This window comes from Phaenicophaeus curvirostris, chromosome 2 (genome assembly GCF_032191515.1).
Source record: "Phaenicophaeus curvirostris isolate KB17595 chromosome 2, BPBGC_Pcur_1.0, whole genome shotgun sequence".
Taxonomy (NCBI): Eukaryota; Metazoa; Chordata; class Aves; order Cuculiformes; family Cuculidae; genus Phaenicophaeus; species Phaenicophaeus curvirostris.
The window spans coordinates 12,951,751-12,978,832 of record NC_091393.1 but is presented as its reverse complement, the minus strand read 5'-3'; the positions used below and the strand labels follow the sequence as shown (position 1 = coordinate 12,978,832).

Sequence of the window (27,082 nt, the reverse complement as noted above, 5' to 3'; positions counted from 1 at the left end):
TTGCAGAACATAACTTACAGAGAGCAACCTGCACACAGACAACTTAAATATACAGAACACTCAGCAAAAAAAACCCAAAACCTAGTTCTGGGACATAACGCCACATGGAGGGTCCTCACAGGTCCATTTAATAACAGCAAACCATGGAAAGATCAGCATAAAACCAGCCTGCTCCCTACCAGCTGGGTATCACACAGGTATAGAGGCATTTGTCGTACATCTCCATAGCAGAGGAAAATTAAATGACTGTTAGCAAGTCTCAACAAGAAAAAAAGAAAATAAAAAGGAAAAAAAAATAGGAAGAAGGAACTTAAAAACAAAAAGACTATGGTAAATTTGTAGGTTCTGTATCATCTTGTCAGGATAACAATATTAGAGTTCAAACTAATTCATGGGATTCTGCTTGAAATGAATGGGACAATTCACAACTCTTAAGATACTGTTGCAGATCTACTAGCAAGCGCATTGGCCTACAGCACAGCTCATGCTTCCAACGTGATGTCTACAACTGCTATGAATTACGTGCCTATTAAAAAGCACTTGTCAAAAGGGAATGCTCAAACAAGTTCAGCAAGAAGAGAGAACTGATGACAAAATTGCCAAGGTATAGAGTAAAACTGCTTCACTTTCCTACCATTACACAGGCTTGTGGGCTGAACTGAAACTGGCAAGAAACACAAATTAATCTTGGATTGGAAACTTACACAGACTATTACACAATGCTTTTTATTATTCCCTAGAAAGAGTTATCTCAGAGACGACAGGAAGATAAAGGTGGGGGGAAAAGGGGATGAGCCATCTTTCTTTGCGAAGTTACATGCAGGAACCAGAGAAGACAATGCTTGTTTCTATTGCCCTGCGTGGGTTCTGCAAGTCACACTTTTAAACAGATCCAGAATACAGAGTCTCAAAAATACTTAGGTTTCCTTCACTGACGACTGATAGGTATTTTTAACTGTGTCTTTGCAAGTAAAGATGCCTTAATTGTAATTAATTTTTTAAACAACGACAAAAAAACCCACAAACCACCTAAATTACCAACACAGTTTGTATATGAAGAATATTTTTGTATGGCCAGAAAAAAAGAAACCAGGCAAGATGTTATCTTCAGAAATCTCTTATGAATTCCATACAAGAATATAAATAGAAACAGTCATTGCATGACCTACTAGATAGTAGGAAAACTGCACAATGTCCTGTTTTCACTGCCTTCAGGCAAACTAAAAGCATCATCTTCCTAGTAAAGATAGCGTCTCCCGGTAGTGTATGACTCAAAAATGTGTTGAGATGACTTTCTTTTCCTTTTAATTTCAAGCAGAACATAAACAGAACTTGTAGAGGATTTCAATCCTTCAAAGGTCAAGAGGGAAAGGAAACAGTTACGATGCACCTTCTAGAACCAATTATAAATCTAAAATAATCTCTTTGCAGCTAATGTCACAGTGAATCCCAGAGATGGCAGAATAACAACAAAGAGCAAGAATGGTTCCCTATTGATAGATGCAAATTTGCATGCTGGCAACAACCATATCTGGGATGAAGTCTGGCTTACTTTTTACTATAAATTCCTATTTCTACTTACTACACAAAAGACAGCAGAAGCTGTAGTGGTCTAGATAGAACAGAATTGGCACCATTTCATTATACAGATGCAATTACAACAAGACAATTCACAACTGTTTATCCACTGACAATGTCACACCAGCTACAGCAACTTGGATTTTAGTGGAATGTGGAATACAACCCATTGGGTTTCCATTTGCCAAAAAACACTTAAACGTCTATATAAAAAAAAAACCCTCTGGATTTAGGTGAGAGCACAAAGGCAAGTAGTTCTGTCCCAGGCACTCCAAAAAGAAAATTCATCAGCCACAATTTATTTCTATGGAAACTTTATTTAACACTAGATTGAAGTAATCGTGATCTAAATCTGGGATCTTTTTCAAGTAATCATACCAGGACATCAGTGTCTGTCAGCAACACTGCCAGAAAAGCTCTGGGGCTGCAGAAGCAATATTGCTCCCCCCATTATTATTTCCAGTTCTTCTACTTTCCTTTGGGAAACAAACTGCTGTTACAGTTAAGAGAATTCTATCTCTTTAGTCACTTTTAAGTCAGACTGCAAAAAGCAAGGGAATGTGCAACAAGGAATGATCATTGCAGGTGCACCCAAGAGGAAGTTCAATATATCTCTGGAAGAAGAAACGTTTTAAGAACATGGAAAAGTCTTAGGAAAGTGAAGAATCAGAAGACTTCAAGAAGGAGTTTTATGCATTCCATCTAGGAAGCACAAACAGAATTTTTTATTTAGAGATGAACAGGGTGAGAAAAGGAGAATTTTATACTTGGTACATGTAAAATCTCTAATCCATTCTGCCATGTCACATATAAAATAAAACAACTGAGAGTCCTTTTCCTGATAGCTTTATCATGCATAAACTACAGGACATAAGAATTCAAAGCCTATGACTGTGGAGGGACTTAGCTTGCCAACAAAAGCCAAAGAAACATGAAAAAAGCCTCAGTCATACCTGAAGTAACAAGTGAACAAACAGGTCTGTTCAAAACACTAAGTGTTCCAATCCCCGTAACCACAAGACCCTCCATACAACAAAACAAAATGTACGTGGGCAAAAGAGCAGATTATATTTACAACTGGCTTGAAAGATTTTAGGATTAAGGACTGCAATACGGAAAGTAGGAGAACTGAACTGTACTTCCATCTGCATGGTTGAAGTTATCTGCCATGAAGTCAGAGAGGACACAACAAAGCTCCTGGATCCATAAAGGTTACTGATTAGACCATATGTCCCAGACTGGCACAAGATGAGAGAGATTTATGAGATCTTTGGCTCTGTTAAAATCAACTACTTACCAAGAAATCCAAATTACATGGACAGCTACCTGCTCTTATAATTACCATTCCTAGGTAAACTTGCAGATTCAGTACCGATTTCAGACATCCATTAAAAACCCAAATTGTTAAAACACTAGAAACACTAGTACAAACTAAAAATAGTTCCTGGGATCTCATAAAGACAATTCCTCATGAACCAACATTTGTTACAATGTATAATGTCAATTTTCAGCTTTCTAGTTTCCTTCAACACTGCTGTACCAAACCTAAGCGTATCACCAAGCTGTTAAACTTAATTGTCATGCTTTAAGCTTAAAAAAATGTACAGAAACAAATCATGGTATCTTTAATTACATATTGGTATCTCTGACTGCCAACTGATAAATGATCCGACTCCTGCGTTTTCCATCACCACTGGTAATAGTGAAGAAAGACTAAATGTGGGCACATCTCGATTGCCTAGATTTTTAATTGTTTTGCAATTTATTTCGGCCACATTGCTTGACTTCTTTACCTGCAGCCACAAGCATTCTTTTGCTTACGTTTTTACTAGAAGAAAGATGTCTAGAGGAAACAATCTACTTAGAGTAATTCCTTTAATTATTTTCCATTGAAAGCAATCCAAGTTTTCTGACTGCACTACACAGATCAGCAATCACCATCACATCTAGCCTTAGGACATGTATGCCAAAACTGCTTTAACATGCAAAACGGCACGGTTTTTAAAAGCATATTTGAAAGTAACTGTAGTAGGGCAATTACATTGCTCTTGATATGTAACATCAGTACATTTAGTTTTTGGTAAAAATTAAGTGACAAGCCACGTGTATTTAAAAAAAAAAGAAAATCAACAAATTAAAGATTTTATACTTACAGTAAATATTCGTCTGCCAGTCCGATCAAAAGTTACACAGTATACAGAAGATAAATGTCCTAAAATTCGTTTGTGCATCTTCATATGTTGATAGACTGCAGTTGGAACAAGGCGTTCAAGTCTATATTTTCCATTTAGTTTTCTTGAAAATAGGGTATCCACTACCAAATGGGGAAGAAATAAAAGGAGACAGCATATTAGGTTAACACACTAAAATATGTCTTCAGAAGGGAAGGTTTACTTCAACACTGGACCCCTTGCTGTATGAACAGCTTAACTATAGTAACTCTCTCATTTTTCCACAGTTAAGGAAAGGTACATATAAAAGAAGCCTGATAGGAATGCGCAAAAAAGTACTAAACTGCAAGGCAGAGCATGAAGATGCAATGCAACTTCCAATGTCAAGTGCCCAAATACATGCTTCTCACTTTATACCTAGTGTGAGAAATTCAGGAGGACTGAGACAGTTTCCATGGAGGAATAAACTACTTCAAAACTAACAAGCTTAAGAGCTTCCACACGGCTATCAGCTGAAGATCAGCAAACATTCAAATCTTCTCCAAGGCAACCTGTTTTTTGAGGTCTACACAATCAAGCATTTGTCAATCACTTGCAAGACAATCAATTTTTCTTTAAGAATATTGCTTCCTACTATAGCTAAACAAACAAATAAAACCTGAACAAAAATTAACACACAGAATTACCAGAAAGTTACAGAACATTCCTATTTTGACTCACAGGATACTGCTAAGGGGGGTTGGAATTTTTTTCAAGTTTAATGCTAAGAAGGCTGCGGAGCAGCAATCTACTTTGTAGATTTTAACAAAATGGAAATCTTCAATCAAGAGCTCCAGTAAAGAAAATAAAGCTCAGTGTTATTAATTTTAAATCGCTACTCATGCAATGATAAAACAGAGTATGATACTTATATGTGTGGATTCATAGAAGTTAGTCAAGCAGTTTCCCACATCACCATTAGACCAAAGAATGGCTATTACAGTAGTTTGTGTATCCCACAGAACTGGGATAAAGCGTGTAATATATTCTGATCTGCAGCTTTTGAATACATGACAAGTAAAAAAAATAAAAGCCCAACAATATCCACAGCACTACACACGCATGAAAAACGAGACCTATCAGTGCCAAGAGAGGTAGCTGATAGTTTCATTACTACTCTGGGTAGGCATTCTTTATGTGACTATGATCTAGTGAATGGAGCAGGAACAGGGCAGGGGTCTGGGCACTGAATCCCATTCACTCTCTAGCATCAACTGTAAAATACCTACAAGCCTCTTACCTTGTTTGGTTTTGGCCCTGACCAACCTGACACTGGTTCACGAGTCAGCACAGATCAAATATGCAAACTGGATTGTAGCCACTCTATAAGGAGCAAAAGCACTTAGTGGTACGGACAACTGCCAAGCCCCTTGACCTCAGGCCAGAAGAACAGCCCCGAAACATTTTGGTTAACTGCCTAGACCAAGAATCCAAAGAAGTCTTCCTAGTTCAAGATGCTTTGTGAAGGAGCAGGATGATTAGCTGTGGAGTGAGGCACTCTTAACACCCCACTACTGCCTTAAGGTGCTACTATATCCTCTTCACCCTCTCCTTATACAAGGAAAAGATGCGGTTGCATCTGCTTTATGATAACCTTTTCCTTGCCAACAGCCTGCTTTAAGAACAGCAGGAAACCAAGATTAGTTCAGTCACAAGATAAATCACCCTGCAGTATTAAAAAAAAAAACAAAACCCCAGCACACCTCCCCACAAATCCCTCCCCCAAAAAAGCCCCAAAAATAAACCTATGCACACACACAGACAGAATAAGGAAGGTCTCTGTCACAACAATAAGGTGAGCTTACGCAATAATCTTGACCTATTCACAAGTTACCTTTAGTTTGCTCTTAATGTAAGTTGTTGGAAATCACCTTCTAGCAATGCTTTCAACTGAAACCATAGCTCACAAGAGGGGAAAAACACTTAACTAGAAGTTTAATTTGCAAATATGTTCTGTCCATAAAAAGAAACTGTAAGCACTCTTTAGGCTAAAAAAACCAATTGCTTCATATAAGCACGTAATTTTAAATCTACATCTGAATTTATTAAAATACTCAAGATGAAATTTCAGGTTTAGTGGGTTTTGGTGTTTGTTGTTTGTTGCATTTTTTTTAAAAAATCACTGAAGAGGATTAAGTTTAACAGAACCTAAGCCAGTATTTCTGATTATATTCTCATCAGTGAGGTAGTAATGAGCAAACTGCTACTAGTTCAGTTGGGAAACTCAAGAGGTGAAATGCCCCTTGTTGAGTCAACATGCTGGAGGAAATGCAACATTGACAACAGAAACAAGAAAACTGGGACTCTTCTCACTCATTGGCCTTGATCAAAACTTAAAACACACAAAAATCCCCAAAACTGGTTAAAAATAAATTTAAATTAATTAAAAAGTTATTTAACTTGAGGAAAAAAAAACCCCACACAATAAAACCAAAACACCACAGTACTATGAACTTATACTCCATGGGAAGAAAGTTTGGTGGAGAGGGGGAAGAAACAGTCTCCTGCAGGTTCAAACACTGTCCATAAACATATAATTTTTAAAAGATTAAACTGGTTTTTTTTCTGTCGTTGTTTTAAATGAAATTCTCACATCCACTATGGCTCTTCAATATGCCCTTCCGTTTAACTATATTTATATTTACTCTCATTGACTTTGCCAAATGATTCAGCTTGATTTCTCTGATTGACCTTCTCCCACATTTTATTCTCAACACTGACAACTCCAATGTGTCACCTGCACACTTTGCTAGCACAATAGCTCTTTTTCCCCCCTTCCACAGTACAGGTAAAAGTTAAAATAGCTGTGTCTCAAAAATAAATTCCTGTGGCCGAACAATAAAATTGATTTTTCTGGTGCAAGCCAAGGTAAGAAAGGCTACCAACTGTTAATAATAATGCCTTTGTACTAATTATAGGCCTTTGGATTTACAACAATTGTTACACATGGCTAGCAAATACACTTGTCAGGCCTTATATGGTCTCTAATATAGTTTAGTTTTAACTGCATTTGGAAAAAAAAAATTTAGAAACCCTCATGACAGCAAGTCTAATCTCTCTCGTTGTAGCCATATTAGCAGTTGTCAGTCTTTGCTTAAATTTTGCTTGGCCTCACACAAATGAGTCAGTATGAACAAAGGTGTTAATCACAGGAAGAGCGATAAGCAGCTAAATAGCTGCAGTGGGAGCCACAAACCAGACATAATAAGGGAGGGAAGGAGGGTGAGATTTTATCCCAGGAAGGGTTAGAAAGCACTGGCTGGGCCTTACAGCAAGTCAATCAACATGAAGAGCAGAAGGTTTGGAAGGAAAAATGCAACAGAAAAGAGATGACCTGGTCCTTGATGGAAGGGCACCGTGAAGTGGACACCCAATGCCTGGTCAACTAAGGAAATTGATATTAACTTAGTTTTAGGTGCCTGTCTACTACTCACATATAAGATCCTAATTTTAAAATAAATAAATAAAAAGAAGAAACAGAAAAAGCAGAAGTTACTACACAGTTGTTGTGCAACACAGGATCACAATCCATCACTTACTTCCAAGTGACATTTTGGGTTCAATAATCAGAATTGTTCATATTTAATAATGAAGCTAACTTTAGAAACCAATGCCTGAGCAAGCTGCATATTTGGTTAAGTTTTGAACATCTACAAAAACATTTTGCCATAATTTTTATCATTTCAGTTGCTATCATCATTTACAATTGGTTAAAAAAAAATGAATTGGCTTCTAGTTTTTAGATAACTGGGCTTGTCTTCACACAACATGACCAGCTTCAAAGACTGAAGGGCCACTTGGGAATCTAAATGCAGAGTTGGGCACTTAAAACAAATTAGTAAAATGGAACTTCTTTTTTTTCTTAAATCCTACTCCTACTGTTACAACTCATTGCTGGGAACAACCTTACCCTGAAAACCACACATCTCAGAGTCAAGATCATCTTGTTTGGTTTCTCTCAGAACAATTTAAAAATCAAACAAAAACATAAGGCTGATGAAAGTAAAGCGGTGGGAGTTCTCAGTGGAACTTACAAAAGAGCAGATTTTCTCCCACTCAAAAGACACGCAAGAGGCATCAACTTAAGGCCTTCAAAGTTTTAAAATGTCTCCAAGCAGAAGAAGCAGCTCACAGGAAAAGAGATATCTGTAAAAGGAAGATAAATCTGGGGGACTGAAAAATACAGCAGTATCAGCTGTGCTGTTTCCCCTCTCATTCCTTTGGCTTTCTTACTTTAATTATCAAAGTAATCAACTCCGTCACCTTATTTACATGCTTTTATCCTGGAACGTGAAATAGGCCTTAAATATGGGGAGTAGTAATCTGCCTTATCCACTAGTCAGTGATACACTTGGTACAAAACTAAATTGGCTTTAAGTTACATTTTTTAAAAGCACACACAAACATTATTATGGCTTATCTTCAATTTGCTTCCTTTCCGGAGTTGTATTTAACTAACGGAAATTCTGTTCCAAAGAACAGAATCCACCTTCATTCCCCTTCTATTCGCATAAAAACAGAACCAGATTCAGAAGAAACTTTGAAGGACACCTGAATACACTTTACTAGCAACTTTAACCCATATTGAATCAAGTTTCCTAACTTGAGAGGCCAGACACACTTCTAATGGATACCAAGGCGTTCAGAATTGTGAAAAATAATAAAAAAGACTGCTAGATGACTCCTTTCACTCTCTAAGCTTGTAAAACTAAAAGAATCAACTGCCCACTTTTGGGTGCCTGGGTTTTCTTTCCCCTCGTCCATAAAGATGTTTAAGAGCAAAAAAAGCAGGTTGAACTGGCAGCTTCTACCATCCTAACATTTTTCTGTTCAACTCCTGAACTTCATGCAGCACTCCAAGTCTCCTGGCTTGTAGATGATTGCCTACCAAATGAAGGGTTAAGTTAGCAATTTGATCAAGCCAGGAATTGTTTCTGAGCATTTCATGAAGTTAAAAGTACACCAACTCCTCATTGGAGCATTTCTGAAAATATAAACATTCTACATACACTACTTTCAGAACCTCACAGCAGCAGGATTTAATAAAGAAATCGTGAAAAAAGTGCAAAATGACCCCAAACTTTTCTTGAGGTGGACTATGCAGCAAAACCATGAAATACTATTTTTGAAAGACATATTCATTGGTCAGGACAAACACTCATTGCTGTCTGTGAAGAACAGCCAATCTCATTCGGGTCTTTGCACCTGAGCGACCAGCTTCCTTCCTCAAGAGCTAAAGCTCTCCAAGCTTTATGTTTTGGTTCTGTGCCTTTTCAGCAGATTCTGAAAACTACTGAAAAAGAGTTCTTTTTCTATTTCTGCATCCAAGCAGAAACGGGACCTTTACCCAAACAAAGATAAAGATATGACATAGCTCTTTTTGCTCTTAATTATGCACTTCAACTTTTTACATGTTGCATAACTGATAGAAACTGGACAAAGGCTGTTCTGTATTCCAACTTTGTTTCTCTTTATTATATTCTAAATGTATTCTGTAGTTTTCTGGAGGAGTCCATACTTGTATAGCTGTATTTTAATTGTATAAAAGTTACCTTCAAGGCAGCTGGTATAGCGTACACAAAAATTTAATCCATCAGCATTATAACTGCATTGGGTAGGAAACAAATGAATATTTTGTCCTCTGCAGTGAAATGAAAATTAGGTTTTCCTGCACTAGATAAAAAGACTTCACCATCGTTTCTGCTCCTCAGGCATTAGTGGGTTCTCCACCTGAAATACATACAGCCTGAAGAACAATAGGTTCCAAATTTTTTTTTCTGGGTAAATACATAAAATACAGCCTTTCCCAGGGGAAAACCGAGAAGTTATTTAATGAAACAGTACTAAATTTTCTAGTTCAATTTATAAAAGAAGTGCCATAGAATAACATCACAGAATGCTTTGAGTTGAAAGAGACCTTTATAGGCCACCTAGTCTACGCCCTCTGCAATGAGCAGGGACACCAACTAGACCAGGTTGCTCAGAGCCCCATCCAACCTGTTCCAGTGTTTCACCACCCTCATCACAAAAAAAATCCTCCTTATATCCAGTCTAAATCTACCATCCCTTACTTTAAAGCTATTCCAGTTCATGATTTTGTCGAGAGGGTCACACTAGAATAGGATAAATCAAAACCAAATGGTTTAACACACAGCTCTGAAACAGACATCCAAAAAATGCAAATACACTTCACATTTGAAAATACTGAGTTACCAACACTTATCTCAATGTTTGGAAAAGGAAACTAGCTATTGATCATGACAAAAGTGATATGTTGAAATAACTGCAATTTTGCAAATATTCAGTGCTCTGCAAAAGGTTCAATAAAAATAACATTTATTTATAAAGCCTCACTTGTTCTTCCCTAAAGAGAGTCTGAAAGTTATTTTTCTTAACATTTCATTTCACTGCCATGGCAACTCTACAACTTTCTTTGAACTCCAGCTGCCATGCATTTCATACAATGGTCTTTCTCCTCTTAAAAACTATATACCATGGATCAAGCTACAGCGCAATGCAAAACAGTCCTCTTCCAATCCAACTTCTACAACACATTTTAAAATGTATTCCCAAGTAAAGGAAAAGGTAAGGAAACCAGTAAAAAAAAAAAAAAAAAACCAAAAAACCTTCACTATTAGAAAGCTTACTCTTCCAGTCACTTTGCTGAAAATACCTGATAACCTAGTCTAAGATTTTCCAAATTTACAATCTTTATTCAACTCGCAACATGCATTTTCTCCCCCACATCTAGAGCACAACATAGAAACAACTCACTACATGAATACCAAAATAGCAGCTCTAAACAAAACCACATTGAAGGTGCAGGTGCTACATGAGGGTTTAAGTGAACCACTTCTGAAGAATACACATACTGGCTGAGGAAACTATGAAAACTTAGCTCTAAACACGCAGAGAAACTGCTCTCACCCTGAATTCCACAATATTATGGCAAGAATGCAAATTATGCTTTAAAATGAAAAAGCTACTAGTACATCAAATACTTTGCCATTTGATCAAGCCGTAATTAGCTGTGCTTAGCCTAGGAGCTTCTCATCTGCAGCATATTTCTGCTTCAGCTGTTAAGACAAAACTATAATTCTCCAGGTAATGTGTAATGGTACGCATTTTATGATTTGATTTTGAGTTTCTTCGACATCAGAAATAATAACATCTAGCCCAAATGTAGCTCACAGAAAACTTACAGGCTACCAAGAGCCTTCAAAAGGTGTTTAAAGACTGAAAAATTGTAATGGCAAGTTACCTCATTAAAAATGATCCTGTTCTGAAGAGCACTTGGCTATATCTTTGTAGATTGTTACACATTCACTTCTCCAATATATCCTCAGTCTTCTCTTATTTTGCCCTTGTCTTAGCAGCAGCTGCACTCGATCAGGAGCCAATCGACTGGGTATTCTCTGCCCACCCTCATGCAGCGCTGTATGCACATCTATCTGCAACTACTTATTTGCATAAACCACTAACGTTTTGGTACAGTACACACATGTCATTTGGCCTTAACCACTCTCCCTTCCCTGGAGATCAGCACAGAAAAATTAAAAAACAAGTGATTTTACATGATTTCCTATCCATGTCAAAAGAAAAGAGGGATGCTCCTTCAAGGATCTCCTAAAACATCACACATCTTGATACTTCTAGCAATTAAAAAAACATGTAACTTGTTGTTAAAAGGTTGAAAGCTAATGAGCATGTTTTAGTGACCATGTGAGAGCATAAAATAACTAAAACAAGGAAAAAAGAAAGCAAGCAAAGGATGACAGCACCTGCATGCTTCACGATATAACATAGCAAACTAAAACACAGCTCCAAAAGTACTGCATGGGCCAGAGAACAGAAAGAATAACTTGCACGTAACACTCAAATCTTCCCAAAGACAGCCATCACCAGCCTACATGACTTATTCTCTCCAACAATAGGTGCAGGCTATGCTGTCCTGGCATTACGTTATTACATAGCACTAATTACCAATCTACTGACAGCTTTATTACATCTTTCAGAAAAAGTTTTTTTCTTTGCATATATTCACTGCTGACATAGATTTTATTATGTTTCATACTTCAAAGACAAAATAAGCTTCAGATCAGAACTAGAATTTACAATACCCATTCTTTCCTCACGTACAAACTGGTAAATATGACAACACAACACCTTAATAAAAATAATACTAAATGTAAGGTATATGACACCAAAAAGGACAAATATAAACAGAACTAGTACTTAGCTCTCATCATCACAATAATCACTCATGCTGGGAGTTAGGAATTACAACAGCAATGCCATAATAAAATTGACTTACCTATACTAGGTGGACTGCCGTAATTTACTGGGGACTCTGGAGGTCTCCCACAATGTAGTGCAGCAAGAGCAGATCCCTTCCATACAACATGTTTGCAACCTATTTTGAAACAGTTACACAAAATAAACGTAGGCAAGCGTTTCTTTTCATGCAAAAATGCAGAAAAGGCATGAAATATCAAGAATTCTCAAATTTCTCAGAAAAATTTCATACTTTTGTTTGTACGGAGCAAAGACTGTCTGCCAGCTCCTAATAACGTCTGCACCCCAGGGACACTTTGGGGAATTTCTTGCTCTAGAAGTGGTCCAAGTCGATGGCATATTTGAAGCAAGTGATCAGGTGCCAAGTGTCTGTAATATTTCACCTATTATATGAAAAAGCAAACAAAACATTTGATAAAGAACATAATATTTTGGAAGAATAACTGTGTTAATGTTTTTCTTCCAGACTGTTACACAAACGCATAAGAAATTCCCAGTATATTAAAGACAAAAACAAATAATGACCTTTAAGTACAAGAATTCATTCCAGCTGGTCTTATTTAATTCTTCTATTCATCACAAGCCACTTTGTACAGAAAACTGTTGGTATTTACTACTTTCTGACTTTAAAGCAAAGTTTGTCATAGACTAATAAGCTCCATTATAATCACAGTGAAAAATGTAAAGTATACATTCAATATTATATTTAAATAGTGGTCTGGTCAATCTAAGTTACTGTAAAACAAATGTGAGACAAAGACTGTAAGGACAGCAACATTTACAGAATCCTTACAAGATCCACATCTACCACATAAATAACAGCTTTGTAGAAGACGACGCAAAAACACCCCATGTCAGCTCATCTAAGTCAGAAGAACCTGTTGAAACGCCACTTCTACTTCTACTTCATTTTACTTCTAATACTTTTACATAAAAATGCTGGCTTAAGTAGCTCAACGTTAAAACTGGCACATGTGGTACTCCATTAGGCTACAAACATGACCAGTTTTCATATAGTTTTCAACTGCAGAGTACCAAAGCAAGTTCCTGTTATCAACAACAGATCATCAACTGATTATAACTATGCTGAACCAGTGCTGACTGCCCAGTCAAAAGCAGTACATTATTCTGAAGTGCTACCATTCTAGATGAGAAGATCATCTTACATAACAAGGAAAAAACAAAGTTTCAATATATACGACAACAATAAAATCCTATCAACAAAAAGCTTTCGGTTAAGAAACAGCATTTTTAAAATGTATGAGCTAGTGTCAGCCTAGAGTATTCTAACAAAGAAAATTTAAAATGATTAAATAACAAGGGAGAATGGAAACCCTTATACAGCGTTTGGTGTATAGTAGTAGTTTTATCCTTCACACAGCCTGAAATATATCTTCACAGTTTTACTTTGCAGAAAAAGAAAAAAAGTACTGCAGTAAAAGCTTGTGATGTTTTGCTATTCTGCAGCTAGATAAGCCCATGACTGGCATTTAATGCAGACTGATGCTTCTGTATTACACCCAATTAACAGGAATATACCTCATTCTTCATCAAATGTGCTCATGTCTTGCCGACAGACTGTAATCACTTCACATAGTCTAGCAGTTTGTTAACATAAAGAATGCTGATGGCTGAAACCGAGGCTCTGGAAAAGCCTTGCTTACACCAGTAACTGCCACCAACAACACAACCTGCTGGTGAAGAAGGACAAGTTTTCTATTTTGCTCCTGTCACAGTTTAACTCTGGCCAGCAGCTCAGTTGCACACAGCCATTCACTCAATCCCCCGCAGCAGGATGGAGTTGAAAATCATAAGAATAAAAGAGAGGAAATTTGTGGGTAAAGACAGATTAACAGGTAAAGTAAAAGCTGCGTAGCAAGCAAAGCAAAATAAGGAATTCACTCACTGCTTCCCATTGATGGGCAGTTGTTTAGCTGTTTCCAGGAAAGCAAGGCTTTCCTTCTGTGAATTACATTACATTTGTAGAAGGCCCTGCAAGCTGTCTGAATCTGACTGCCTACAAGTTAAATTACTTACAAAATTCATACGTGTTAAAAGAAAAATTTTCCTTTTTTCTCTTTAAAAAAAGTTTAGAAATCATTTTATTTTTTTCTAAAGTTAATGATTATACAAGCAGATCATTTAATTTAAAATTACTAAATTTCAGACAGGCATCCTGTTAGAAAAGTGGCAAAAAAACAGCCTACTGAATTCAATTCTTAAAGGAGGAATCACGGTCAAAATACATGCTTGAGAGCCCTAAAATATAAGAATAGCCATAATTAGTGACAAAGCTATTTACTGTTTCTGCTACCAACCATCGATCCATTTCCTTAGCTTTTAATTCTCCGTTGCTCCTACAAAAACGAGCACAAAAGCTTAACAAAAATTGCCCTTTGCATAATTCTATCTGAAACCAGATACAACACGAGAAAAGTTCAGATTCTGCAAAGATTAAGTGATTTTTTTTTTTTTTTTTTAGTTCAACCACAAAACCTAGAACTACATAATCCATACAGCTGTCATGTTTTCCTTTTCAAGATCCTTCAGTTTTCAGTTTTACACATCCTCACAAATGCACAAAATCTAAGGTAAATGAAGCAAATCTGCTTTGGCGCATTCCGAAACTACAGCCAGCTGACATCTTGAGTCATACTTCTCATGATTTGTCATAAGCCATGTGTTCTTTTTTTTTTTGGTTAGCAGAAAATAGGTAGGCTTAATTCCTCACAGTTTTTAAAGCAAATGTTATGAAAAGGGGGATCTATTTGTATTACTCTTGACTATACCTATTACAGATCTTAATATATACATTACACCCACACCATAGTCTCTCCTCATTTAAGTCCATTTGCGTGAAAATAGCTATTTATGCCAAGTTAAGAAGTACTTCTGTGATATTTCAGCACAGCATGTCTGAATAATCATTGTTCACAAGTAAGCGACATTTGTAACCAGCTCGTTAACAAACGGATTCAACAATACTAAGTGAGCTGTAGCCTCAAAAAAAAAAGTGACACTGGCCATCTAAAATTTTCTCAGTTACAGAAGGTTTATAAAACTATTTCATGAACCATACAGTCAGATTTGGCTCTTATTTTCCTGTGTGACTAAAGCACACACAAGAAATGTAAAAATAAAATGAAAGCTTCGTTTCACTATAAAATCTGCTAGGGGAAAATTCTTATTTCATTACGGGTTTTATTTGGTCTTATTTCTTTCCCTTTTTCTCTTTCTATAAAGGAGTAAATGGTGGAACTTAAATAATTTATTAAAAGCAAGCTATTAAGTAAGTTTTCTCCAGGTGAAGTATTTTCTTTTAACAATATTAATACATATAATATAAATATTTTAACAATGTTAATAGACTATTTCAATTGCAAAGTACCTACAGCTACCATCTAGTCCATCTGCCTGACCACTCCAGGGCTGACCAAAGGTTCAAGCACGTTATTCTCCAAATGCCTCTTAAACACTGACAGGCTTAGGGGATTGACCACCTCTCTAAAAACCTGTTCTAGTGCCAATCTGAATGTATTAATTAGCACAAGCATAACAGTAGAAGTCATAAATGGAAAAAAAAAGTGTAACAGAAACTCATCTTAGTCCCAATTCATCCAACTTGAAAAAGAAAACAAAAAACCAACCAAACAAAAAACATCCAACTGCTGAAAAAGAGAACCACAATGTGGCACCAACACCTCAAGAAAGGACAAGTTTAATACATTAAACAACAAAGAGTGGCTTAAAAGCTAAAATTGTTTAGATTGTTCTAAGCTGCAGCCTGCCAGGAGATGATTCTTTCACTGACAAACTGTAAAAAAAAAAAAGCCACCAAAAATGCTATAACCAACACCAAATGTACCTATACCATCGCTGCATCCTCCTCCTAAAACAAGCAACAAAAAAACCCCACAACTCGCAAAAGTCTTTTTTTTTTTTTCACTTAAATCTGATTCAAATGTAAATAAAATTATTTTTTCAAAGGACACCTCACAAGCTTTGTCAGAAACAAGAAAGCTCATGACAGCTCAATAGAATGATGTAAATTCATCTTGATATCAATCTCTGATTCCAAGGCGAGAAAGTAAAAGCAAAAGGGAAAAAATAGCAGATGTACCAACAATTTAAAACTCATACAGCTCTAAATGAAAAGTGAAAACTGGACTATACAAACAAAAATTTCATGCCAAAACCGTGATGTCAACCAGTATATAGGCAGTTATTTTTCTCTGCCAGTCCCATCTAGCTGAAAGTCTATCTGGTTTCTTTCCCCCTCCTATTAGGCTTTCTACAATATCCAGTTCTGCTCTCTACTTCCAACAGAAATGCACAGGAGGCATGCTTTTATAAGTATAATATTAAACTCCTTTTGTTTGAACTGATTTTTCACATAAGACCAGTTCGTAACATCTCTTAAACATCACTGTAATAAAACTCTGTTAGCAAGTACAATTTTTCAGATCTTAAGCACAAATATTTTACAGAAAACAAGAGGCAGCATTATGCTCAACTTCACCCTTTACCTACTACCCCTAACTTCACTTATTCCAAACAAACAGCATGGGAATACACAAAATGCAGCAACACAGCTATCTGGACTAACATTCAAATCTTTATTACCTTTGAAACAGACATAAGTGCTTCTATTTCCATTCTGCATGACTCTGCAGAATAATTCAACATCAGAATCACAACGAATGCATCAACAGAATCATGATTTGACCAGGACTCTTCAGTTAAATTTGCAATATATAATGCAGCTATTTGCTGCCAGTGTTTCAGACATCAAGTGAAATACGACCCATTTCTGCTCTAAGCACTGTGCATACAGAAATGTTCTCCAAAATCTGGATGATTTTTATCCCCTCCCTCACCCCATTCTAACAGTTACCAAGCTTAACTACAAGTTTGACTGGAAATATCTTTCAGAAAAACACATTTCCACATAAGAACATTTAACAACAAAATCCAAGCTACCTATATTTCAAGATGCGAGAGCTCAATATCACTAATATCAGCAGCTATCCCAGCTTTAACTATTCTGCTGTGTAACATATTACCCAAAACAAGCTTCAGATTTAATTACAGTAATTGTTGTCCTATATCAGACCATCAATCTAATTGTGTACCCCATACCACCAGCCACTGCCTTATCATTTTAAGATTGTGAATTGCAAAGTAGTACAATTACTTTTCTCTGAAACATTCCTTTTTTTGCAGGAGTGGTGCGACAGTAAACAGGAAGGGGAGAATTAGAGAATTAACTACTTTTCCCAAAGCATTTTTATTTCTCATGTACTTTATAGTTATACTTGAGCTAGACGTGTATGGATATTTAGCCACTACTTCCTACAGGGATGCTCATTATTTTAACATGAGATTATTCTTTCTCTAATGAAACAAACCTATACCAAATGAGCTATCCCAAGAACATTAGTTTTTCAACCACATAATGCTTTTAATAGGTGTGAGGCTAGAGCAGATAAAAACTCAAAACATAGTATAAACACACTTCTGCAAGCTTCCTACTTACCACATGAGAAAGTATGAACAGTAGTAGCATTTTCAGCCTTACGGAGTAAGATGTTCAACTAAATCTATTACTGACACTACCTGTACCTATTTGCCTATCTCAAACTCATTCATAATGTTTTGAAGAGGTTTTCTTCGGGTTTCTGCTGGTTTTGTTTTTAATAAGACGTACACATTAGAAATTTTAGCCCATCTGCCATCAGTGTTTCTTAGTGTCAGTTTGAAAGAACTAGCACAAAAACAGTTGACTTAGCCAGTCCTCTTGATTATCTATGGAACAAACAAACATGTGGTACTTCCCACAACGAGCAAGACTTCCTCCTCATCAAAATACAATCGCTTGAACAGAGAGGCTCTAACACCACCTCAATTCCCAGCTACAGGAATAATCCACAGAATATAAATACTTCTCTTTTAGAACTAAAAGGAAATCATTTAAGCCACGTGTTCAACACAAGCACTGAAAATGAGACCAAAACCACTGCTAAGGTTCACAATCATTTCACAGGTTTCTTGCCTCCAGTGCTCAGTCTTTCAGACCACCTTCCAAAACACTGTATACACCTTCCCCCAAGTACCTACTAATAACAAAAACTAGATGACACAGCTCTCCAATTCAATCCAAGTTTTATTTTTGCTCCCCATTTCTTTAAACATCTTTACAGCACAAGATTTCCTAAAGAAACAAACCACTTATTATCTGGTTACTTATTAAGAAACAGAATTATTAAACAGTAACCACAGTGTTGCCTGAAAGGCTTTTACTAAGTAAGGTATTAGGCTAACAATGAGACATAGCGTCAATGCACTTGGTGTCCCAGTGCCACAGATACTCTTAACTTCACATACTTTTGCCTAACCAAAAAGAAAGAACAGTAGAATGGACTAAAAATACAGTTGTGCCATTTTCACTTTAAATCCCATTTAATAATTGTAAGTAGGTGCAGGGGAAAGGGAGGAAGAACATTGGCAAAATAGTAAACAGCTCCTGAGAACAGCAAGGCATAGTGTTTCTAAGCCTGCTGGACCATCTTCCTATTTGATGCGAATTTCCTGCCTTCACCTTCCTCAACCACCACGGTGAATAGAATTCTAATTCAACCAAGAAGATAACACTTATGTGAATATTTTAGATAATAAAAAGAAAGTTAACACAATGGTTCTGCCCATACACACTACAATGCTTGTTCTCTAAAAGACCCAAAAAATCCACACACAACAACACACACACAAACCAAAACTACAAACAAACCCCACCCAATTACTCTTTACCATAGCTCTGAGTTATTATAGTAAATCTTAAAACAACCGGCTTCTTGAGCTTAAGGCCACTTTGCTCCCAAATGGAGCAACCCCACCATGTTCCCCAAGTCTCCCACATGCGCTCCACTCATGGTGGTGGTGGTAGGACTTCTGTTTCTGCACACAAAAGGAGAGCTGGACCATGTGAAAATGACTTTCGTGCTGTTCATTCCTCAGACAGTTCAGATCCCTTGTCCGACTGATGGCACATTTGGATGAGCACTCGTGCCTACACAAAGGCTGCAGCAGAAATGCAAAGCTTTCATCCACAGCACACAATTAGAGCAGCTACACCCATGGTGAAACTGCAACATGAAAAAACAATTACCCTGGAGTCAAATGATGCACCGTAGCTTGTTCATGTGTCAAGGCCCTAACAAATGTGTTTTAAAGCCTAACTACAAAACACTGAAACAGCATCTTTAACCACAATCTATAAACAATTTACAAGGCTGCCTTAAACAAGACAAAAATAGCTGGCTTACAATTAATAAGTTTTCACAGCTAATGCAAGAGAATACAAAACATCCTGACCTCCGTTACTGAAGAGTCCCACCATACTTGGTACATGTGGGTTGGAAGCAGCCTACCAGGGTCTTGACTCTTAGAAAGTCTTTGGTTATTGCACAAATAGAAATCTTAATACTGACACTATATTAACAAGACTGGCACTCCAAAATAAGGGACTACACAATTAAAGCAAGATTCAAGCAGTTTATACCACAAATGGCGACTGCAAGAAAGTATAATATAGGAATTTTTGAACTAAAGAAAAATCACTTAAGACTATAAAACATACTATAATGGCACTTCTGAACTCATGTGTTTTCCAGGAGCATTACAAGCCCACACAGCATGGTGTTAGCTTGTAAGAAAATCAAACATTTACTCTCACTGACCAAGCAGAAAAATGAAAGTAATTTACTAGATTAAAATTGCATCAGATTTAACATTATTCGCACAAATTAAGTTACAGAAATAAAATACCTAAGCCTGTGAATTTCAGTCTAACAACAGAAATTCTTCTTAGAGTTAGCTTTCTAACTAAATGCTTCCAAAACATGAGATGATGATATTCCTGGAATGACCTTGAAAAGATACCCACCTGAACAGATTTACAATAAAAGGCATGATTTTGCACACAACAAAACAGAAGCCTGAAATTAAATTCTATCCCCTGTTACACAAAGCCTTTACTCCCTCCTAGAGTACAAGTCAGACATCTAACACTATATTTACTGGGATATTTATTTCTTAGCTTTTCTCCCTTCAGCCCCTTCTATGAAGTGTAGTGAAAGCAGAAGGCATTCAAGTCTGAGAATTGGTACCAAAACATGACAGAACATGCCTTCTTCAGAAAGAAGAGTCAGCATCATAAAGCTGGGTGGGTTTTTTTCTATGAAAAAAAATAATGTAAAAACCAAAATTTAGCTCATCATCTGCCTCTGTCTCAAAAACTAAGGATTTTTTGGTTTGAGATAAACGAGGTTTTGTTTAATGGAACGAGGCGTCCTGAAAAAAAACACTACTTGAATATGAAATGTAACTTTCAGCCTGCAAATACACAGGCTTCCACTTCAACTTTCAGGAGTCTAAAATGTAATACAAACTAACACAAAGTTCACACATCTTTGACAACTGAAGCAAGAGTAGGCAGGTAGGATGGAAAGAAGAACCAAGAACAAAGTAACTAATTTCTTTTCTGTCCCCTCCCAACATCTAGGTAGGGAAAAGGTAAAATGAGGACATACCAACATTTATTAGGAAGTTGAAGGAAACTTTTTTAGGAAGATTAGAAACAAAGAAAGGACTCAGTGAGCATCACATTTCCAAATACATGCACTCAGGATCAAGTCCAAATTTTGAGGAAGTACTTATTACATCATTTTGTATCTATTCTGACTAAATTCATATGTTTTCCGGCAAATAGCCGTTTCTTGTAAAGAAGGGTGTAAACAAACTTATTTCTCATCAAGCCTTCTTACTTCAACCTTTAAAATGTCTTTTTCCTCACTTTTTCTTCACATCCATTCTGCACTAAGACTGCATTTCCAATTCTTTATAATTTAGAGAACAGGAAGAGTCACTGTAAGTTCTACCAAGCAACTTCTGACCGTTGTGTGAAACAGGGCTTTGCAGACTTACAAATATGCACATATTTAAATGAATAAATAAATAAGAGTAGCATAATATATCTTGCAAAAGTACAAGCACTTTGAAACTCCCAGCTGAATGTCTTTATGATCTTTGATTTCAGAAAAACTGAAAGATTTTTGACAGGTATAAATGTGTTTTCATCAAGTCAACTGCTACCGATACTTCCACACCACATGCATTAAAATGCCTGGGCCAATCCACTTCTTGCCCTAGAGGAAACCAATGCAGCAAGCAGGCCTGTTCTAACTATGATAAATACCTATCACTCATGCTGCAATATTTCTAATATAACTAACATATATACATAAAAAATACCAAATATATATATATAAAATACATTTATATAACATATATATATTTGTAAAATGCATACATATAGTGTTGTGGATACCAACAGTCTTTACTGGACGTATCACAGAGGGCAACTGTTCTGCCTCCTTTTGCGAGAGCTCAGAAGTTCTCCACATATCTGAATCTCAGAAATAGTGGAGTTCAGAAGGACTATAACCAACCAAAAAGCCTGAAGAGAACTCCTGCTTTGACGAACGCTACAAACAGGGCACAGTTTTCCACAAAAATCCTATTCAAAAACTCAGAGGCTGAATTATACAAGGGTGCACCTGTAATGAAAACAATGCCAGCAACAAGTTGCTAACAGACACATCTTAATTGCTGTTCGCCCAACTACTGAAATAAAAAGAAGAGGAGAAAACACATCCGTGCCCTTCTCTTGGAGCAAAGACTAAGCCTGCGCAGGGAAGACCTTATTTTTTAATCACCGGGAGGAAAAGCGCGCACTGGGAGGCTAAATAAAAAGGCGGAACCCAGCAAAACGCGCACTTTCGGATGCGAGCAGCTGCCGGAGGCACAGGCACGGCGCGGCGGGCGGCGAACCGAGACAAGCCCCCCCCCCCCCTCCCTTTTTCCTCCTTCCCTGCCCCCCGAGCCCAGCGGGCGGCCCGGGATGCGCCCCCACCAACACCCACCCCCTCCCTCCCCTCCCGCCGCCATTGTGCGCGCGGGCGGCCGCGAGCGCCCCCCCCCCCCCCCCGCCCCGCCCCGCGCGGCCATGGCGCGCGCCCCCCCCCCTCCCCGCGCCAACGGAGCGCGCGCCGCCTCAGGGGGGTCGCTCTGGGGTCGCCTGTTTGATCCCCCTCCAGACAAGTTCCTGGATTTGTTTTTTCTTGGTTTGGGGTTTATTTTTTTGTTTGTTTGTTTGTTTTGAGGGTTGTTTTCTTTTCTTCTTTTTCTTTTTGCGGGAAATTCAATTTTTTTCCTTGGGCCGCTCAAAGAGACGTGGGGGAAAAAAAAACCGACGCCTCCCGCTTACCAGGTTCTCGTAGCTGCGGGGATGCTCCTTGCCCGTCCAGTCCGTGCGCTTGGGCAGCAGCTGAAAGGGACGGAAGGGAGAGCAGCCCGTGAGCGGCCCCGCCAGCCCCCAGCCCCAATGGGACCGGGCCGAGCGGCGGCGAGGGCAGGGGGCGCCGCGCCTCTTACCTCCTTCTCGGCCACCTCGCGGATCAGGACCTGCAGCGACAACAAAAGGGGAGAGGGGGGACACGGGAGAGGGCAAGGGGAGAGGGGAGAGATGGAGGGAGATGAGAGAGAGAGGGCAAAAGAGATAGAGGAGACGAGAGAGAGGGCAAAAGAGATGGAGGAGACGAGGGAGAGGGGAGATGGAGGAGACGAGGGAGAGGGGAGATGGAGGAGACGAGGGAGAGAAGGGGAGATGGAGGAGACGAGGGAGAGAAGGGGAGATGGAGGAGACGAGGGAGAGAAGGGGAGATGGAGGAGACGAGGGAGAGAAGGGGAGATGGAGGAGACGAGGGAGAGAAGGGGAGATGGAGGAGACGAGGGAGAGAAGGGGAGATGGAGGAGACGAGGGAGAGAAGGGGAGATGGAGGAGACGAGGGAGAGAAGGGGAGATGGAGGAGACGAGGGAGAGAAGGGGAGATGGAGGAGACGAGAGAGAGAAGGGGAGATGGAGGAGACGAGAGAGAGAAGGGGAGATGGAGGAGACGAGAGAGAGAAGGGGAGATGGAGGAGACGAGAGAGAGAAGGGGAGATGGAGGAGACGAGGGAGAGAAGGGGAGATGGAGGAGACGAGGGAGAGGGGAAGGGGAGATGGAGGAGGCGAGGGAGAGGGGACGGGGAGATGAAGGAGACGAGGGAGAGGGGACGGGGAGATGGAGGAGACGAGGGAGAGAGAGGGGAGAAGAGAGGGTGAAGTTGGGGACAGGGGGAGAGGGGAAGGGGTGGTGGGGGAGAGGGGGGAAGAAGAGGGGAGGGGAGGTTAACCGAGGCGATGGGGTGAATAAGAGGGGAGAGAACAAGAGAGGGGAGGGGGAAATAGGAAGGAGGAGGAAGAGAGGGGAGGGGGAAATAGGAAGGAGGGGGAAGAGAGAGGAGCGGTTTTTGACAAAAAAAAAAGAAAAACAGGGAGAAGGAGGACGCGGCTGCGAGCGTCGCCCTCCTCCCGCCGGGCCCGGCGGCGTCATCCCTCCCTCCGTCCTTCCTTCCTTCCATCCATCTCCCTCCTTCCCTCCCTCCCCTACCTGAGCCGCCTGCTGGCAGGGTCCGTCCTCCAAGAAGCGGGCGATGAGGAAGTAGAGCTCTGCGCGGGGAGAGAGGAGGGAGAGAGAGGGCGGTGAGCGCTCGCCCGCCCCGTTCCCCGCGGGCTGCCCCGCTCCCCGCCGCCCCCCGCTCCGCACTCACTCACCCGCCCGCAGCTCCGCCGTGTGCCGCCCGCCGCCGGGCCCGGACATGGCGAGGGACAACCGGGGAGGGAGGGAGGAGGGAGGAATCCGGGTCGGGGCCCAGCGAAACGCGTCCGCCCGCCCGGTAGCTGTCACTGTTCGTTCAGCACGAAGGGTCTCGGCTCCACCATTCAACCCGCGGGCAGCGGCAGGAGGAGCGGGAGGAGGAGGAGGAGGAGGAGGGGAGGAAACAACAACTCGCAGCAGCGGCACCGCCGCCGCCAGCGAACGCGATCCCTCCGCGCGGAGAAAGAGTCCCCTCCTCCTCGCCCCCTCCCCAGCCCCGCAGCCCCTCCCCCGCGCCCCCTCCGGCCCCGGCGATGCGGGGGAGCTGGGAGAGCGGCGCAGCGCGCGGGCTTCCTGCCCTCCCTCCCTTTTCTCCCGCCCTCCTTTCCTTTTTTTTTTTCTTTCCCCTGCCCTGCCTCCTTTTTTTCTCCTCCTCCCCCCTTCCTCCCTCCGCGGCGCCTCCTTCTCCCCCCTCCCCCGGTGCCTCCCGCCCCGCCGCTGGGAGGAAAGGGGGGCGAGGGCGATCGCTACGTGTTTATTACGGTTCGGGCGGGCAGAGGGAGAAGATGTCGGAGCGGTGGGCGGGCTGGAAGGCGGCTGAAAAGGGCGCTTTCTGTACCCCCCCCCCTTCTATTCGGTGCGGGCCGGCACGCGGAAGGATACGGCGGGGGGGGCGGAGCGGCGGCGGCGCTGGAAGTTGTCGAGTTTCGGTGTCGCAGGGACGCGATAAAAGGGGGCGAAGCCTCAAACGCGCCCCCCCCCACCCCCGGGAGGGGCCGGGATTGAGTCGGGGGGAGCCCATCCCCGCCTGGGGTCACGCCTCGCTGTTCCTCAGCCTTTGGCACCCCGGGGCTGGGGCCGTGCCTCGGGGCTGGGAGCGTGGGAGAAGACTGGGGGGGCAATACAAGCAAACCGAGCCAACAAACCCCAAACAACCCAAAAGGCGCCTTTTTTTGGCCTCCTTTGGGTCCGCGCCCCCCGGTTGGCGAATCTCCCTTTAGAAACAAACGAACCCGAGGCGCTAACAACGACTGTGCGGGTCGCTCTGTGATCGTATTCGCTGTTCTTCGATTTGATTCAATTTTACTCGCCGCTCTCTGCTTTTATTCGCTGCTCTCTGTTTTTTATTCATTGCTGTCTTCTTTTTATTCCCTGTTCTCTGCTCTCATTCACTGTCGTTGCCGCCGAGCGGACGAGCCGCGCGGGCCGGCGGCTCCCGGGAGCGGAGGAGGAGGAGGAGGAGGAGGCGGCGGCCGAGCCAGGGATGGCGATGCCTTTGCACGACCTAGGGCCGCGCTGGAGGTAATTCAGGAGCCGATCGATAACGTGCCGAAGGTTCCTGAAAGGCGATTCAATCGTCGGGTCTCGACGACGCTTCGCTCCCTTTAACGCCGCCGAGCGAGCGTCCCGAGCGCCGAGCCCAGAGGGAGCGGAGAACAAGGCGAAGCGCCGCCGAGAAGTGCCTTTAGAAAGGAAAATCGACAAAACCCGGAGCCGATTGGGAAGGGGGTTAAAGGAGCGTAGTTACTCCTCTTCCTTCGCCGCGCGGCTTTCCCGGGGCGAGCCGAGGCCTCGCGGGGACAATGACAGAGGAATCGGCGAGGGGCGAGGTTAGAGCGGGGGAACCCGACCTCTAGGGTTTAGTGTTGATTTACCCCGATTATAAACCAGCTTAACTCGGGAAGCAACCAAAACTACCTTCGAAACGATACAGCACCTAGACAAAGAATTATCTTGGTGCGTAACGCGGCTCTCGCCTAGATAACTTTAAAAAAAAATGCGATTTAAACCATCTTTCCGCGCAGCGAGGGGAGGCTGAGCTGAGCATTTTTAGATCTGTGTCTCCCAGGCCCCCGAGCTCGGTTGATGAGCTCGAGCTTTGTGCTTGGCGTGGGGAGAAAGCAGCTTGCTCTTAAAAAAAAAAAAAAAAAAAAAGCTTAAAGCAAGCTTTCTGCTTTATTGCACAAATGGAACCGTGAAAGGTGAGACAAAGGGGGCGAAAATGTCACCTTATGTCCATAAAGTCATGGTATAAAATGTGATAAAAGCTAGATTGATGTAGCAGATGCCTAGGTGCCATGCATTTTGCTGTGCAATTAAGCATCCTAAAAATCATAAAAATACAGCATGTGGTTATCAGGGTAAATGTGTTTTCTTGTACAGATTTTTTTTTTCCAAGTATTTAAATTGTTTATATTAGATTTGCTCACTATCTGTACCTACACTCATTTTATATATTTAGAAATATACGAGTGTTTTCCCAGTTTTTGTAACAATAACCAATCTGTGTTTCAGCTTCATTTTAAATCCACGCGTCAAATAATTGAAATGGCAATGAAGTCATACTTACAATCTAATAAAGATTTTAAAAATAAAGCGACTCGAGTCTTTTCTTAGCAATGTAAAATATGTATTGTAATATCTCTCATAGGTGGTTCTTACAACAAAGGGCTACATGAATAATGCGATTAACATTTTAATTTCCCTTGATGCTTACATAAAAGAAACTACACTTATGTATGACATCACTAAAACTATAACAGAGGAAAGAAAAAATTTTAACAGATGAAAGAGTCTGAAAGTAGAAAAAAACTGTCCTGAAATATTGAACTTCCTTGTTCTTGTGCCAACTCTTAACTTTTCCTGATGCAGTTTAAAATACAGCCCACAGAATAAAAATGTTCTTGGTGCTTTGACAGTAAAGTAAGGATTGTGTCTTTTATTTAGTTTTTGTAAAGCACCAAGCAAAATGGAATCCCAGTCCCTGACTTAAGCCTGAGCCCAGCAGTACTACAAATAATGTTTAATGAGCAGCTTTTACAAATGTGCGTTCCACTTCTTTTTTCAGATGACACCTGATGGGGGATTTTGAGTTATTTATGGGTTAACGTGGAAGTCACACGGTCCACAAGAGAAAATGTGGAATTATTGTTGTTTGGTTATGCATGTTAGAATGAATTTTAAGAATTCCTGTGGCAGTAATAAATACTCCATTAATTTTTCAGAGATGTTTTATAAGTTTTTTTCCTTGTTGCAGTTAAATTGGGGATGTTTTTGTTACACACACAAGCGGAGAAAAATATCCTCATCTCTGAATTTTTACTGTCTTGATTATTTTGCTCTCAAATAATTCCTTTTCTTTCATGTGATCTTGTCACCTTACATGATCCTTCAGTAAAAATACATCAGTTCTGCTTTGTCGGTGAGATTTAATATCTTTAGGGCATATTTCCACCCTGAAAG

General features: G+C 40.3%; 1 protein-coding gene across 2 annotated transcripts in view; it reads right to left on the bottom strand.

Moving 5' to 3' along the window:
• Positions 1 to 24,068, bottom strand: part of PHIP (pleckstrin homology domain interacting protein) — a 121,201-nt gene extending 97,133 nt beyond the window's left edge. The window contains exons 1-7 of one of the 2 annotated variants that reach the window (XM_069851322.1): positions 23,797 to 24,068; positions 23,633 to 23,691; positions 22,575 to 22,604; positions 22,408 to 22,467; positions 12,316 to 12,466; positions 12,103 to 12,201; positions 3,732 to 3,892 (exon numbers count right to left, since the gene is read on the bottom strand). In XM_069851322.1, coding sequence (XP_069707423.1) covers positions 3,732 to 3,892; positions 12,103 to 12,201; positions 12,316 to 12,466; positions 22,408 to 22,467; positions 22,575 to 22,604; positions 23,633 to 23,691; positions 23,797 to 23,842 — 606 coding nt within the window. In that variant the 5' untranslated portion in view covers positions 23,843 to 24,068. The remainder of the gene's footprint in view (positions 1 to 3,731; positions 3,893 to 12,102; positions 12,202 to 12,315; positions 12,467 to 22,407; positions 22,468 to 22,574; positions 22,605 to 23,632; positions 23,692 to 23,796) is intronic. The other variant, XM_069851321.1, reaches the window with a different exon arrangement.
• Between the last annotated feature and the right edge of the window lie 3,014 nt (positions 24,069 to 27,082).